The sequence below is a fragment of the Chlamydotis macqueenii genome, chromosome 22 (genome assembly GCF_036417535.1).
Source record: "Chlamydotis macqueenii isolate bChlMac1 chromosome 22, bChlMac1.mat, whole genome shotgun sequence".
NCBI lineage: Eukaryota > Metazoa > Chordata > Aves > Otidiformes > Otididae > Chlamydotis > Chlamydotis macqueenii.
This window is the reverse complement of record NC_141577.1, coordinates 626,181-643,551: the sequence shown is the minus strand read 5'-3', so window position 1 is coordinate 643,551 and position 17,371 is coordinate 626,181. Positions and strand designations below refer to the sequence as shown.

General features: G+C 45.6%; 1 protein-coding gene across 1 annotated transcript in view; it reads left to right on the top strand.

Moving 5' to 3' along the window:
* Positions 1 to 5,968, top strand: part of CLIC4 (CLIC family member 4) — a 30,335-nt gene extending 24,367 nt beyond the window's left edge. Inside the window, exons 5-6 of the mRNA XM_086764825.1 lie at positions 730 to 911; positions 1,713 to 5,968. Of these exons, the coding sequence (XP_086620951.1) occupies positions 730 to 911; positions 1,713 to 1,877 (347 nt within the window). The 3' untranslated portion in view covers positions 1,878 to 5,968. The remainder of the gene's footprint in view (positions 1 to 729; positions 912 to 1,712) is intronic.
* The last annotated feature ends 11,403 nt before the right edge of the window (positions 5,969 to 17,371 follow it).

The window sequence follows — 17,371 nt, the reverse complement described above, 5'->3', positions numbered from 1 at the left end:
GGCTCTGAAACTTCTTTATGCAACAGCCACTCTGAACTCTTGAACCAAGCAGAAATGATTTTAACATCCAGAGTCAAATCTCATGCAGAGTTTTTGTGTGTCCCAGTGGTTGAGGTTCCGTGCGTTTGCTGCAGGGCCTTTCTGCACTCTTGATTATCTGACCTTTCTCGGATTGAAGGCTCCCATTGTTCTGAGTTAAGCTTTGTTGATGTTGGTTTCTTTAAAGGGTTAAGACCTTTTTGTGTGGAGAGACCATAGTAGATGGGAGGTGAGAGATCAGTAAGAGAGAGAAAGCACAATTATACTTTTAAATGGTTTAGTACATAAGTCAGGGAATCAGAATGCCTTTCTGCTGTGTTTCAGATGGAGAGATGCAAAACACTTGCGAATAGCTGAGAAATACTTCTTGGTTTTGCGGGATGTGCTGCCCTCTGCTGCTGGTAGCTGAGTATAAACCAGTTTTTAAACAACCTGCATCCCTGTGATGTTTAAAGGGATCCTGGTTCAGTTTCAGTGCTACTGGTGACCATGAAGGCAGCTCCAGCAGTGGTGTTGCCACAAAAATTGTACAGGGGTTAAAAATCCTTCAGTGTGTGGTCTGCTCTGGGTGGTACAGTGATGTGGATTTGGTTTTTCAGATCTGGTACTAATATCAGTAGTCTAAAAGGTTTGAGATTTGTGTGCTGTAGTTTGGCTGTTTTGTTCTTAAAAGTGTTCCTTCCTCTGTAGCCTTAGAACGTGGCCTCTTGAAAACCCTCCAGAAGCTGGATGAGTATCTGAACTCTCCTCTTCCTGATGAGATAGATGAAAATAGCATGGAGGATATTACAGTTTCTACCCGCAAGTTTTTGGATGGCAATGAGATGACACTAGCAGACTGCAACCTGTTACCTAAACTGCACATTGTCAAGGTAAATGAGTTGTATGTTATTACATGATAATGAAGGACAAAATGCTTATGGTTTATGACATTCTGGAGTCCAGCGCATTTCAACCACGTGTAAGCTCTTATGTAACTTTAACCACAGCATTTACAGTACATAAAATTGTGTAAGATTTCAGTAATTCACAAGGGCCTCAGGGACAGAGCGGTTGAATCCAGTGAAGGTGTGAAGCAGTAAACAAGTTTGGTGGCAGATGATAAAATGGCACAAGTCAAAGCTCATCTTACAGCACTGACCAGTGTGGTCACAGGAAATGGCAGCGCTTAGAAGAAGGAAAGTGAACTTCATGTGAGCAGTTAATGTTTGAAGTGGATGTCTTCTCACATCTGGAGAGAAAACTGCTCTATTAGCAAGAAAGTAAATGACGCAATGTGAAATACAAGGATTGTATTTTAAAAAAAAGGTTGAAAGACTAGAATGAGGTAGCCTAGGATAACTGCAGGAGTGAAGATGTGCCTGTATAATGATGGTTTGATTTCTTTTCACTGTCTGTGGTGATCTTTGTCAGTTTTGTACTGCAGATGGAGCCACAGATTAAGTTTCTGCGCGGGTGCAGAAGCGTTCCCTTTGGTGAGGACAGTAATACAAACTAAGCGAGGCAGTGTGCTGCCAGGTCTGGGCATATCCTGGAGGGACAGGTTCTGCTGACTTAGGAAGTGACTCCGGAGTGTACGTGTTGGAAGGATAGCTTAACAATGGAGTGACAAGGGATGGTAAAATGGTTTGAGCTGAAGGATATAAATTAATAATCTAATTCTTTTGTTCTAGGTGGTGGCCAAAAAGTACCGCAACTTTGAGATTCCCAAGGAAATGACAGGGATTTGGAGATACCTGACAAATGCTTATAGCAGAGATGAATTCACCAATACCTGTCCTGGAGACAAAGAAATTGAAATAGCTTACAGTGATGTAGCCAAGAGACTCACCAAGTAAACGGCACTTGCAAAAGAGATGACTTCTCACATATTCCATAACAATGCTTCTAACAGACTGCTCTTTTCATATAAGATAGCAATTTTTTTTTTGCATGAACTTGCAGTTATTCAAAGTTATGGTGGATAGACCAGGTACAGTAATTACCTAAAGTTTGCAGACTTAATTATAGGCTTGTTTTTTTTTCTTACCTTCTTTCACAGCAAGTATGAGTATCATTAATGCAGTTATGTTAATATTGCACTGGGGTAACTCTAGATTCTTCAATATGAAGGGTTATCTTGCCCCTGCTTGCTTTTCTTTGCAAACATTTGATCCCTGTCTGTGAATTGGTTTAGGATACTGTCTCGCGATATGGTACAAGGAATATTTATGTATTTTGGAATTTATTGCTTTTCCAGAAGATCTAGACACAATTGTCATCTGTGACACATTGAGCTGTACCTGTTTGTCTATCCAACTTACATATAGAAGGGAACTTATTATCCAAAAGAGCCATTTGCAGAATATTTGGCAGTGTTTTTTTTTTTTTTTTTTTAAAAAACAACTCTTTGATTTGAAATCACAGGAATAGTTGAGAATGGACTCAAATATGAAACTGGGATTTGAACGACCTCAGACATCAGGGAAGTTTGAATCTAGGCTTGAGTGCTATAGTAGGAAGCTCGCAGTTCAGAGTTAGTATTTAGTTGTGTCTTCAAGAGCTTGTTGAGATTAAAAAACTCCAGTTTTCTTTTAAATTTGCAATCTGTCCCAAATTCTGAGTTGCAGCAAACGAGTAATTGTCAGGATGCCCTTTACCATCATGAAATCAGAAGAACTGGATGCTTGCCATCTGTTCACCTTAAAAATTGCAAGTGGCTTTCTTTTTGGTAGTTAAGAGCCTTTATTTTGTATAGGTCTTTCTGGTGATATTTGCTTACAAAATCTGTGCTGTCACAAACAAAGTACACGTAAACATTAGTGTCCTAGTTGATAAATAGCTACTGTACGTGGTGAATAGCAGTGCAATGATTAGTGATGCAGAACTGAACACTGATAGCTGTTAAAGCGGGGGTCTTTTGGGAACTTTTTAAAGCTATTTCTTTCCTGAAGAAAGCTAAAGTGACCTTTAAAGATAACATTTGCCTTAAATTATCGTATTCATTTTTTCCTGAAGGGAAATCTGTTAATTACCCTTGTGAAGGAACGGTGTGTGAAATCCAGTCCTTTACATTAAATTTATCCGAATTGCTTGTCTGTGCACCTGGACTGCAATTTTGCATAATCATAATCATTGCACTACTATACATAATCTTTTTACAGCAACACTGAGGAATAGCACTACAATTTTTTTAAAAGCAATTTTCAAATATTTCTAAACCAGGGAATAGTTTTCTTGTTTAAAACTAATGATTTTGATGCATGAAATAAACTGCTAGGTTATTTTTAAAAGACCATCATGAACAACTCCAAAGAATGCTAAACTTATATGCCTATTTTTTTGTAAAGATACTTTTATATTTAACTGATTTTAGAAGCTGGAAAGTGCTATTCCTGGTAGGTTGTTCTTGGAATATTTAACATTCTGCAATAACATGGAAATGCTCACATAAACACTTTTATACACTAATTTTTTTTTGTAAGCCCTGGCTTTATAAAAACCAGCCTGACTTTTCTAAGCATCCTGCTTTTGCTACTTTATATACCTGTGGAGTTAATTTGACATAGGAGAGGTAGAGTACAAGATCCCTGTTTGTATACATGGCTTGTGGTGCCTTGTCTTGCCTTCCTAGAGCTAGAATTCCAATATAAAAGCAGTTAGCAATCCTGTTACATGTCTTTCAAAGACAGCCATAGATACACTTAGACCCTCTTATGATTTTTTAACAGGGGTGTTTAGGCGCAAAAAGATAATAATGCAGAGCGACCTGGTTAGGAAAAACTTAACTGTAGCCTTTTAATAATTACTGTGTTCTCATGTCACGTTCTCATCCTGAATAAAGTTTCTCAGCCATAATAATCCTCTGTAGGGGTTCAGTCATTGCTACAACGTGACATCTAGAAAAAGGAACGATTTCTTTTTTTGTTAGATAACAACATTTTTAATGACATAGGGCAAAAAAAATCCAACACAAACAACCAGTCCTCACTGGTTTGGTGCTGTTTGCCATCGTATAGTTAAAACAAACAAATATAGGAAGCAATGTGATTGTGGGCATAGCTTTCTCCAGTTTTTAACTCTACTTTAAAACCTAGATCAGGATGGCCCTTGGAAGTTGTCTGAGGTTGTAATAATTGGGCCTTGCTCCTTTTAAAAGCAAATTAGCCATTGCGTGCACACGTTAGTACACCAGGCAATTACGTGCATGTGAGCATGAAAACGCTTTCATGCCGTTTTCTGATGTGCATGCTGCCTGCATATCCGTGCACACAAAGCTTAACTTGTTAAAATACCAGGCTTGTTGTCTTTTATAGATAATATATTCTCTCTACTTCTTAGGCAATCTTCAAACAATTGTAATACATGATATTCAGCATTAAGTATTTTAATGATTGTGTCTGAAAGCTTGTAAACAAAGTTAAAGCTCTTGCTGTAACTAATGTATTTCTTATCTCAGTCCAATGCAGAACCGAGCGCCGGAGTCTTTCCCGCGTAGGTGTAATTCAGATGAGGACCAGGTTAGCAATTTGAGGCGGTTAGGGTATGGTAGCTGTTAACTGTCCTGTGTGAAAGGAGCTGGTGTCTTTTAGGCTTCCTGCTGCGCAGTTGTGTTGTGTTGTGGCAGAAGCTGGCCAGCCTCTTGCTGGCGTCAGCAGAGGCTGGAAATCTAATGGAGGGCAAGCAGCTTTCACCTCCGTAGGTGATCCCTTCGGAGCAGCAGAGGGTAGCTGGGGTGGTGTGTGAAAGGCTTAGCGTCTGGTGTGGGTAGAGCGCTTTCATCTGGCCCCAATCACCAGCGCTACATTAATTAAAAAAGCCCTTTCATAACTATGTAAATTCTTGACTTCTGTCAACTTGTTTACAATCTGATCTTTAAATGCATTTTTAATTTCATCAAACAGCAATTAATCTACTCCCTGTTTAAATTTAAAATGATGCTTCTAGCCCCTTCTACAATTCAAAAACAGCAGTTACCCTTTCAAGTAGGCATTCCAGTTTGCAAGTTGGATGCATGTATTAGCATGCTGAATAACTTTATTCTCAAGCTGAAATATGCTTAAATTCCCATTAAAACAGGTGACTTGTGTATTTCCTGAACACAAAGGGAAAACCCATCATCTTCACCCTGGTTTTGTGTGGGAGAACAGATTATAGTATATGCATTATTATTTTTTTTTTCCCCCTCTTTTAAAGCTTTCCTTTTTTGAAGAAATTCCTTATGTGTAAGAGCTGCCTGTTGAACAAGAGGCATGTGAATTCTGAAACAATTTCATGCACTCCAGAGCTTTCCTGCCCATCTACTGTTCACTGCCGGTCTGTGTAAAGTCCCACACGGACAGTCGCAGCCATGTAGCTTCTACGCTTGCATTTTCCCATAAAATGGTTGGGTTTTCCGCAATGGGCATGTCTAAACTGATCGAGAGTTTCGTGCAGTCCCATGATAAGGAGAGATGTAATCAAATTTTTATGCTAAAGTAGCAAATTAGCATTTCGTATCAAAGGAACACAGACATGAATAAATTGAAGATGCTTGAGCCAAACCCACTGATGCCTATCTCAATGTAGAACAAAAAGTGGCTAAGTACAGTCAACTTTTTTTTACTCTTTGCCACTCAGAGTACTATCTGAACACAACCAATTAATATTTTCAGAAGAAGTCTTTATCCCAAGTAAAAAATACTTAATCTGCCTCAGAACCTGTGCCCCCAACTGTTAGATTTTGTTTCTGGAGGGGGTGTGGGGGATGGAGTAGTGGAGCAGAATAGGACATTGAGACACCCAAGACAGGACATCAAGAATTGGAGCATTCTTTGCAGAAATACTTGAAGAGTTGATACAATTTATTGTAGTTTGCTTATGTCTTTCACTCTCTGGAACATCTTTTACAGATATACCAGTATACTGCTGGCAGCTATTGTTAAAAATAAAATTATATTTTCACTACCAAGCAGATCTTTCTCTTATTTCTGAGTACTACGGTTCTCACATGTGTAAGCTACAATTTGAATGTGATGTGCTAAACTAGAGAACAAAACTTCATAGTAATTATATTCTTAATTTTTGGCCTTCTGTTTTTTCACTGGTGGTGTGATTTAAAGGCAGACATGTTTATTTTAACATTGTAATTCACTGTCATGCTCCTTAAGAACTTAACTTTCTTAAAGTTAAGAACAAGTTGAGAAATACTGAATTCGCCTACAGAAATTATGAAAAGTGAGGTTTTTTCAGATTTTAAGTCTACAGAACTCATGGGTTTCAGACTCAGTGCTGTTATTCTGAGCTTCAGCCGTGTTTCCTTACTGTCTCTTGCTTTCAAATATGTCTCAACTAGCCATGGTAAACACCATACACCCTTGCTTTTAATTTGAGTTTGTTAACTAGGTACTAGGTCTTCAAAGCAAAGACCACCAGCTACTAGTGGAAGTTTTCTTCAAAACTTCCTAAGCATTATCTTGTCAATCTCTTGTCTATCTTGAGAGTGTTTGAGGTGCATCTGGGGTCTGATTTCTGTTTGCAAAAGGAAATCTATGGAATCCAGAAGACATTCCTGGAGCCTGTAATCTGGGATGCCATCATCTGACTTTGAGCATGTGCAGGAAAGTAACAGGCATGCTTCAAGTAGTAGCAAATCCAGCAATTACACCTTTCCTGGGATTACATCCGGTATTTTACTGATTGTGAGGTTTGTGATCAGAGGTGGGTTTTGCAATAAGATTTGCAGTTGCCTTGTTTGAGTTTGATCACATACTTCCATGAAATGCAGCAGCGTGGACCAGAAGGTAACGTAACACACTCTCCCTGTGAAGAGCACGCTGAAAAAGGAGTATTGTTGAGCTGCAGTAGTCTTAGCATTTTGTATAATTGTGATTTTCTGCAAGAGCTACTTTGGACTAGCTAATAACCTTTATATTTTTTTGCTAGATTTTGTTTTGTTTTGTTTGTTTGTTTTTTTTAAAACACCTCAGGTGACTGCCCAGTCTGATGTGGAAGGTTCTTCCTGGATGTCCTAGCAAGAAACAGCTGGATTTTGATTTCAGTGAAAGCTGTGGAGCCCACTTCCAAACAGTTCTGTGTAGCTGCTGACTGAGCAGTGGAAAGAGTTTCAGAGCTTGAGAGGAGCTAGGTGAGGCTGAATGTTTCGTACTTGTTTCTGATCACTGTGTTCTCCCTGTTCTCAGGGACAACTCTGATCCAAAAAATTAACTTGGCTGGAATCCATGTTTCATAGCTCTGGCTTACCTCTCCAAAAGTGCTGCCATGTTCCCAAGGAAAGCTAGCCTAGAGATTTGTAATGAGCCCCGTGGTGCAGGACCTGGGCTACCTGAACTGTGCTAAGTAGTACCTGTGAAAGCAGTTGATGCCTGTTGACCTCAGTCATAAGGGCTGAGAGCACAGCAGTGACTACTGTAAAGTGTGTCACCCTTCGCCTGTGTCCTGTCCACCCCCTCAGCATCAACATGCTTTAGCTAGACTGGTTGTATTTAAGTGATGGTTTTCTTTCCGTTTGTACTCTGCCCTACTCTGAGGGAGCCTAACAATCCACTGGATATTGCTGTCAGTCTCTAGTACCAATCTAGGGGGAGATCCAGTGCACCAGAGATCCAGGGAGCACTGGTGCACCTTGAGATGTGTTTTCAATGGCGCTAGCCTTGAAGTATTGACACCTTGATGGGAAAGATTATTTTAGATACTCGTCAAGTTATTTTTGTGATGTTTTACTGAGAAGTTCCTAGAAATAAACCAGCATTTTGTTAGCATTGTTCCATTTTTTTACATAGAGTATTACACACATTTCAGAAAATTGATCTGATTTGTCTTCATTTATTCCTTTAGCGATTAGCACACTTTATCAGAGTTCCAGTTTTCTTATTGCAAAGAGGCTAAAACATAGTATTTGCCAAAAGTTTCAGTAGTGTTAATTGTGCTGTGGAAACTTGAGAAACAATTTTCTAATTACTTCCTCAACTCACTTTTCTTACGAACAGCAGCAAAATACAGTAGCTAAAAGGCTGAGGCGACCCTGGAAGTATCTCTGAGTACTTGCTGGTGTAGGAATAAACTAATTTGTCAGAGGGCAGTTGAGATTTTTATGGCGGGAAAAAGAAACCTTTGTATTCAGTGGGATGAAAAAGGAACTCATTTGACGTGGTTGCCTGAGAGCTTTTGGATGCTCGTTACAATGAAAGCTAAGTATGAGCTGGATGTCTGAACATTTTTGCTGTGTCTGAAAGTCTCCAGGAGAAAGGGTGGATGTAGTGACTCATTAATCAAGAATACGTTTAACTGTAGTGGTTCCCAAACTCCTCTCAGTGATCACAGGTGGTCCAGGAGGCCAAGGAGAGCCTTTCATGGGCTTATACAAAGCAGGGGATAGTGTTAACAGAGTGAATGGTCCATAGAAGCTGACTGACCTTTTAGTCAAAAACATTTAGGAACTGATACTCGAGGGCTTTACTGTCTTCATTGCATTCATTCTGCAAAAGCAAGCTTCACCTTGAACTGGTAAATAGTTCACACCCAAACGCTTGGTTTTGTGGTGGTCTCCTGAAGTCGGCAGGCACAGTGGTGAGACTTCAAGCAGTTTAATGAAAAAAAATGCAGCAACACTGGCAATAACAAAGCTCTTTAGTCTGGGTTAATATTTTTCCAAGACTGCCAAAAATGTGTGGTGGCTGAGCGACTTGGGGTCGTGATCGCAGTGTTCAAAAGTAACCAGAGATTGGGGAAGGTAAATTAGTCAAGTGGCATGAGAGAAATGCTGAAAAGTATTAACTTAAGGTGACTTAAAGAGCCTAGCTTTTAACTGTGTGTGAGAAATTAATAGTCTGGAGGTGAGCAACCATTCTCCCTGCAGATCCTACTGCGCTCGGCCTTGCTCAGTTTCTGGTGAGTGCTCGGAGCTGATGCTGGATGGTTTCCAGAGCTGGAAAAGAGAACTCATGATTCTTTGACTCAAGAGAAGAACTGCTGTGTTCTTACCACTGGACAGAGAGATGAAAACAGTTGCTAAACAAAGATCAAACATCTGAACTTTATAAATAAACAAACAAAATTGATGCTAAGGGACGTCTCAACTCCTTTGCCTACGGCAAAGGGCTTGGCAGGACCTAGGAGAATGACTTTGTCAGTTTGCACACGGAATTCTCGTTTTAAAGAGTCTGGTTAAAGTGATACTGCTCCTCTTAATGAGCTTGAAGGTTATGCTGGTTAAAAACGGCCTTCTCGGGTCATGCATTGGTTGGATGCAGGACAGAGGAGAAAGCATTTATGGTGCTAAACTCTAGATTGTAGGAGATGGCGAAACTTTAAATTACCTGTGATTTAAAAAGCTGGTTGTGAGAGGCTGCTGTTAATAGTAAAACACCCAAAGGCAGCAGGTTTGATGGTGTGCTGAAGAGGGAGCTTAGTCAACTGCGAGAGGTGCCTGCGAGGCAGAGCTCAGCAGTGGAGGGGTTCTCTGATCTGATGTGCCTCTCAGGCCTCCTGTCCAGTCCTTCCCGTGAGGAAGATGAGACTCCGGGTGGCAGAAATGGGTTTGCTCAGCATCGTATGAGATGAGGTAGGTGCAGTGGGAGCAGACCCCAGGAGCAGATAGCCATTATTTTTACCATTTTTCCATCTATTAAGTTTCATGTGTGAAATGAACTGAGAACAGGAAGCTTGTTGGTCAGACTCTTGTGCCAGATACAGCCCTAGCAGTCTCGACTCCCCTTTCCTGTTCCCAGCATTAAGTTTCTTCCATCCTTGACAGCTTCTGCTCCTGTTCCTGCCTGCTGCAGCCTTTGTGTGATGCTTTAATCTGGATGTGGAGCAGAGCTGCAGCTGGCTCCTGTTCTTAGCACAAAGCAGCCCACTCCAGCGTCCCGGCGAGGCAGCCGACTGCAGTCAGCCCGGTACCCCGCCGCGAGCACAGCCTTCTCCCAGGGCCCAGCTGCTCTGGGCATGTTGCGCTGTGTGTGCACAGCTTTCCAAGAAGAACTTAAACTCCAGGATACTCCAGCTGTTGTGGGATGCCAGGCAAAATACGAAGACCCCGGTTTTCTTCCTGAACAATTTATTGCCTGAGGCTTGGGTCCCACTGGAGACTTGCTGCCTTTAAAGACAAAGCAATAGAGCTGTGAACAGCCAACAGGTCGAGCTGTTCCTCTGTAGCTGGGCAATGGCTGGAGGTTGTTTCTGGGGTGAAGTTCTTGTTGGGAAGAGTCTAACGAGGAAGAAGAGTGGTCTAGAAAATACTTCCCTGGACTTGACTCTAGGGCTCATGAGTTCATTTCTTGACTGTGTTGGGCAAGCTGTTTCCATTTGTAGTGTCTCAGGTTTGCTTCCTTAAAAGGGGAATAATTTCCTTTAGAGTAATGTAACAGTGTTTTCCATCTGTAGCTACCAAAGAGGAAAGTTATAGAAGAAAGTATCATGGACAATCATCTCCCTTTGAGACCTAAATGGAGACCCTTTGAGGACAGGACTCAGCTGATGGACTTGCTCTCTGGCAGCAGAGCTGGCCTAAGCACACGCATAGCTCCAGACAAGTCGCGGCACTGCTGCACCTTGCCTTGTGTCAGGAGGCTCACGGGGTGAAGAGGGGAGCTGAGGTTGCTGCAGTAGATGCGGAGGTGCTTGAGGACAAGAGCATGTGCCCCAGGGAAATTGGCTTTTATTAGCTCTGCAAGTTGCAATGGCTTCTGCTTTATCTGCTTTGCTGCCTCACTGAGAATGAAGTTACATCAGTGTAACAAAGCTGCGTTAGCGTTCAAACCAATTCTGTGGCTTGCAGCTGAATTTTTTCATTTGATCTGGATGGGTTGATCTGTATCCATGGGCTCCTGCTGTGGATGTGTTTGAAACAAACCTGAATGGTGAAGCTTGTGCTTTTCTTGTCATCCAGGGCACCTGGACAACTTAAACTGCTGTTTGCATGCTGAGTGGCATTACCTGTGACAAATGAGCGCGTGAAGCCAGGGTGAACCATGCAAGGACGTAGGATAGGAAAATGCTGAGGATTTTTACAGCTCCTGCGTGTCTGTGAGTTTCAGATGTAGACTGGCATATGCTGCTTCAGCTACTTCTTCTTTTTAATTTCCTCAGGCAATATTTCTTATAGGGACTGGGAGTTCCTGTAGTTTGTGTTTTTTTAAGGCCATGGTTGGCTCTTTGTCTTGCTGCACCCACTCGCCTAAACATCAGGTATATGACAGCACTTGCGCATTTACTGCAGGCATCGTGTGAGGGGTTGGCAGATTTGAAGTGTTCAGTGTAAGATTTCTTCAAGGGGGTCTAACTAATCTCAGAGTATTTTTGGGACTTTGAGCCAGAATCAACTATGCAGTAAGACTTGCCGTGAGAAGGAATGTGAAATAATGCTGCTCTGACCGTTGGGTGGGGTCTTCTCTGCTAGATTGCTTGGGGAGAGAAATTTGGCACACTTGCAGGCACCTCACAAGGTGGAGACTGTCCCTGGGTCCCAGCTACCTGCCCTCCAGGCACAGTGTGTGACAGACCAGTTCAGTTGGTCTGAGATCCTTTTGTGCCAGTGGGCAGTGAGAGATGCGCATCAGCGCTTTCTCACAGGGTGACTAGCCCACGGGGCAGTACAATCCATAGATACCAGTGTGCAAAATCCCTTCTCCGGCTTGCTCCGTCCTTCCCCTCCAGACCGGACTTTCCTTACTGCTAGTTACTTGCTCAGCGTTCCCATGAAACTTCCTGCTGCAAACTGGATTTTGCAGTGGCTACTGCATTGGTCTGAGCCAGCTGGCACTTCCTAGCGTTTTTGAGAGTGAAGGATTTGGAGAAGTCTGGAGGAAGCAGAAAGGTGCTGCTGTGTAACGTGCTGTAGGTGATGAGAAACTTGCCTGAAGCAACTGAATGGGCGTTCCTCAGGGCAAAAGCCTGCCCATGAGCTTCGAGAGCTCAGACACAGGTGCTGGACTGTGGGTCCAAATGGTTAAACCTGTGCTTGAGGAGGGAGAGGCTCCTGGAAGGGCTGGATGGTTGTACGAGGATCCCGAGTATCGTAACGCGACTCAATGTATTGGAAGTCTTTGAAGTCTTCTCCTGACATCCCTCCTGTACCAGCATCTTTCATCCTTTGCCAGCGCTTCCCCAGCTGAAGCTATTAAAGGGAAACTACAGAAGCCATAAATCCTGGCTGTTAACATCTCCAGTGGTAAGATTTCACAATGAGCCCAAGTTGCTGCAAAAGATAAGAGAAGGCCTTGAAACCAAGGCAAGTTGTGACTGGTTCCCCAGAATAGCTGAGCTTCACAGCTTCGTTGGGGGTCCCTCCAGGTTACTCGCTCCTGGGCACCGTAGCTGGCTTTGCTGCTGACTCTCGGGTGCACTTGTGGGAGTCGCCCGGTGCATATCTGCATCGTGCGGCATGGCCCGGAGTAGAGATCCCCAGCTCTCGCCCGGCCCGGCGGGGTGAGGCTGTGTCAGAGGTGCTGCGTACAGGTGAAACCACGCAGCTGCAGCGCTGCCCTGCTGTGGTTACGCTGCTTCCACGGACTGGTCTTACCACGTCCACAGTGTTCAGATGCGCCCGTTTCAGTGCAGTGGGCACATGTCAGAGGGGGGAGCACCTCCGAGTTTGCAAAGGGCCAGGAAGGAATCCAGTCCTGATTCCCCAGAATCCCTGCTTTGGCCACACCGTCGGGTTGGAACAGGCCGTGAAAGGCGAGGTCTCTTTGTATCTCTGCGTTGAGATGGTAGCCGGAAGGTTCCCCGCTTTATCAGAGTGTTGGTTCAACAGAGGAGAAGAACGCAGCCCAGATTGCCAGACAGCAAATGGGAGCGATTCCTGGGAATGTTTCCTTGAGTGAATGGGAATGTTGTTAGTGGGCAAACTGGAATCAACGTTACACTCATCACGTTATTTACAGCCCTGCTGTGATCCCGATCTCTGCCCAGCCTGGAGTGTGTATCTGTGCAGAGTTCACTTCAGTGTAAACCCTTGGCTCTGCTGAATGTGTCGATACATCAAATTGTCTGCCAGGCGCCTTCCTGAATGATTCTTTTCATGGGAGACTTTTTTCCCATGTCTTCAGCACAGCATTAGTCTAGCGAGTCTCCTCTTTCTTGCAGCAGGCCAGGAAGAAGTGATGGGTCCATGGGGCCAAAAGTCCAGCTGCCCCCATGAAGGGCCAGTGGCATTGTGGCAGAATGGTCAGAAGGTCTTTGCCCTCTGCGTCAGAGGCTCTGCTTTCACAGCAGTGTTGCTTGTTCCCGCAGCTCCCACTTGTAGCGGCAGTGGCAGGGAGAAAACCTGCCTCTTGATATGCCGAATGTTTTGCGGTGGACGCAGCTGCTCCTAAGCCCTCTGAAGGAACGTCACCATCTTGGTGAAACTGCTTCGGGTCGTTGTGAGGGAGCCCATCACGGCATCCGTGCTGGAGCACAGGGCTCAGCAAAGACCCCAAGGGCTCTGTCAGAGGGAAGGCAGTGGTCGGTGGAGGGACGCGGAGCAGCTCGTGTCACGTCTGGCCAACATCCTCATATAAACGTCTGACCTGCAAACCACTCGCTCAGTCCTGCCGGTTTCCTTGGCCTTGCTCTGCTCACTGTTCTCCTCCAGGCATCAAAATGAGTTGCTGAATAATTCTCCTTTTGATTTTGCTCTGAAGTGCTCCCCAGCACCAGCATCTTACAACTGCCCTTCTGTGGGGAAGCTGCCCGCCGCTCTGGCCATGCACCGCTCCTCGGGGCCACGCTTTGCCGGTCCCGTCACATGCTGTGCCGTGGGCAGGCCGGCGGCGGCGGCTGGCGTGTGCGGAGGGCAGAGCAGATCACTCGGATGCCAGAGCTCTTGGATTTGGCGCTCAGACCCAGACAAACCAGGCTTTGAGGAGGCAAGTGCTGCGTCTAGGAATTCAGATCAGCAGCTGTTAGTGGAAACCTCAGTAAGGCAAGAGGCTTCGGAGCTGCCGTTGCCCTCCAGGGATGACTTTGCTCTTTGTCAGGGCACACACAATGCTTGCTCAGACTGTCTTGGAAAAGCACGCCTCAGTATCAGCCACACCAATGAGAGAGATTTTTTTTTTTTTTTTCTTTTTTAGCTGAAAACCAAATCCTCAGTGTTTGCTGCCCTGCTGATTAACTGGAAAGGGTAAGCCCTTCCGGCACTGCGTTTAGTGCAGAGGTGCAGTCCCTGCCTGTTGTCCCCTGCTCTGAGCAGATGATGTGGGTCTTGGGGAATCAGGACTCCTGGGCCTGCTTCTGGCCCTGAAGGTACTGCTTTGTCTTCTGTGTGCTGAAGGGGGCCTTGCGGCACTGGGAAAGCCTTGTTAGACCAGTAGCTGAATGAATTGCTGTGAACCTTCCATTTCTGTAGCATCCATGTCTCTTACAACCTCTTAGTTTCTGGAATGAGGGAAGGCAGCAGTAGGGGAGATGCACAGGAAGAAGCCCTGGATGAATCTGGAAGATGGAGAGGAGAAACAAGTCCAGGAGCTGCTGTGTCCTGAGCTGGCAGCTCCTCTACAGAGCTGTCCTTGCTGGGACATGAGGCAGGTGGTCCCAGATCCCATGGCTGCCTGCCACAGTGGGTTGGCTTTGGTGAGTTACGGGCCCTGTTCCTGTTCACGTGATTTGGAAATGTTTTCCTGGTCTCAAGGAGAAGCTGTTATGATCCAGCTGGCCTGTGGAGGTCAGCCTCGGCTCAGGGAATCTCCCCGGCAGCTCACGGGGAGCAGCAGGGTGGCCCAGCTCCGGCCCCTCTGCGCCCTGCCCAGGTGAGGAGCCGGCTCGGAGGCTGCACCTTCCCACCCAGACTCGGTGACTCCCGCGAGACATCCCGCTGCTTTTTCTTAGTGGTTCAGAGGGAAGAATAGAGACACGGAGGCATATGTGACTTCTGGAGAGGTAGAGAACGAAGGAGACGAAACAGCCATCACGCTCTGTTCTGACCCCGCGGTAACAGTGTGAGTGCGTTTGGGCTCCACTCAGGGAAACGTTTGTCCCCGTGTCCCAGGATCTGTGCCACACCTCCAGTGTGCTGACCTTTGTCTCGCGCTTCTGAGGATACAGGTCAGGGACAACCACAGCCGGACATCAGGATTCTTCTGGGTGTTTTTCTGGGCTTTTGATGTTTTTCAGATTCCTCCTCATCCAATAAGTGAGGAGCACTGGAAATGGATGAGGTTTGCTGCTGGAGTCCCCATTCGTAAAATGCCACAGACCGCCAAGCTCTGTAGCCTGGACAAAGCACAGCTCTAGGTGTGGGACAGTTTTTGAAGGACCCTGGGGAACTGAAGTCTGTGTGATGCCTCTCTCTGAAGCCAACCAAGCAGGCCAGTGGGACAAGCGCCTCTTATTACGGCGTTTTAAGACCATCTCTTTCCCACAAGGCATTTCCTTGGCCCGTCCCTGATGGATACCTGCTGAGGATCTGGAAGCATGGTTGGATACCCGGGTGGTTCCTCTTCCTGTCTGCACAGTGCTGGTTAGCAGAGCTGAGTTTAAGCTGCTGGGCTCCTGTCCTGCCTACGGGATGTGGCTTTTATGCCACTTTTAGTCACTAATGACAATGACTGTGGTCATTGTGGGAAGTTGGGTTGCTGGAGCTCTGAAGTAAAGAAGGTCCCCATTGAAGCTGTGCTTGGCTTCATGGTCAATGGAGAACTGATGGAGAAGAACAATACCTCTTACTCCTCAGTCTGTCCCACGGTGCTTGTCAGCCCGTTCCAGGAAGACTGTACCAGTGAGATCTGAAGGTTTCACCTCCCTGTTTTCCTGGCTGTAGATGGGATAGGTATCACACCCAGCTTTGAGTTGGTGCCTGGTGCACCACAAGCCCTTGCTGCCTCCTCCACCTGACAAGGGCCATCTGGGAGCCTCTTCCTTTTTTTTTTTTTTTTTTTTTTTTTAATGCTGAATTAGCTCTGTCTATGGTAAAACAGAATTATCTGATATGGTGAGCTTGGACAAATCAAGGATGAGGAGTCTATCAGGCCTCTCTTAGAATCTGCAGAGCTGTTCAGCACTGAACATTGATGATACCCTGTAGTGTCACATCATGGGGGACGAGACCTTGGTTTAGGACAGTGCTGAAGGTCCTCGCCTTGCTAGCCCATGCGGCAGCGGTTGCTCCTGATGCCCTGTGCCCTGGTAATGATTTGGGACACCTGATTTTTCCTCTCGGGTATGTAGGAAATTCCTGTGGTGAAGGTCCAGGAGTTTCCCTGGAGCTGGGCACCTTGGGTGTTATCAAAGCTGTAATTCTTCCCATTTTCCAGCTAGTCAAGCAAGGAGAGCTTAAACGATGTGGATGCTGTTGGCGACAGCAGATGCTCAGAGACTCTGCTGCTCTCCGGCTGGTAACTGTCCTCGCCTTCTGCTCCCCAGGCTCCATCACAGCCTTTAACATGCAGAGAAGTTGGATTCACGTTTTAGACGAGCTCATGTTCTTTGCTGTTGGCAGGTTTCTATAGGTTCCACAGAAAGCGTCTTATTAAGGCAGATGAAAGGCGAAGGAACGAGTCTGCTGTGCTGGTGCATGCCCATGGGGTAAGCTTTCTGCCCCTCCCCTATTTTTTTTTTTATTGTATCCATCCTGCATCAAAGTTGTTTCGAGAAGCAAGTGAGCTCCCCAGAAGGGCTCTGCCATGGTGGCAATGGAGCAAAACGACAGAGTGTTCCACTGCCTGTGAAGTGCCAGACTGATGGCTGGGCTGAGCCAAGCTGACAGGTTGATGTTTTGCTTCCTGCAGCCTGTTGTTCTACTGGGAAAAAAAAAAAAGGCAGCCCCCCTCCTTCCCTTCCCAGAGACTCCTCTACCTGCCCTGCTCGCCTGCTGACTTGTGCATTCTTCCTTCCACATGTTGAAAAGATTGATCGCTCCAGTTGAAGCTTGGTGTGGCCGGGCAAGGCGAGACATTCCTCTGTTGACATTGCCACTGTAAAGTGAGCGAGGCCAGAGGTTTGGGGCTCACCTCGGCCAGCCGATGTGCAGGCAAGCTCTCCGTGGAGTTTGGCCACTCCTTGTCTCGGTCACAAAGGGAAATGACCTCCCGCCCCCGGCATGCACGCACTCCCTGGCAGGAGGGATTTCTTTTTGCGATGTGCACGGCTGCTGTTGCTGCTGCAGATCTCATGGTTTCACTCTGGAGGCCAAAGGGGCAGCCAGGTCCTGAGCTGGGTGGGTCTGGGTGGGTTTGGAGATAAACATGACTCTGCTTGTGCCTTGGGAATGGGAAAGTGTAGCTGTGCCGTGGGGCAGGAGCAGCTGCTTTTGGGCAGCAGATAAAGCAACATCTCTGTAGGACATTGGGGAGCCTTGGTGGAACCATCGTCAAGGGTCTCGGGTCTGCTGCTGCCATGGTGGCCCATCCTCTGTGCCGGTCCCTGCTGGCTT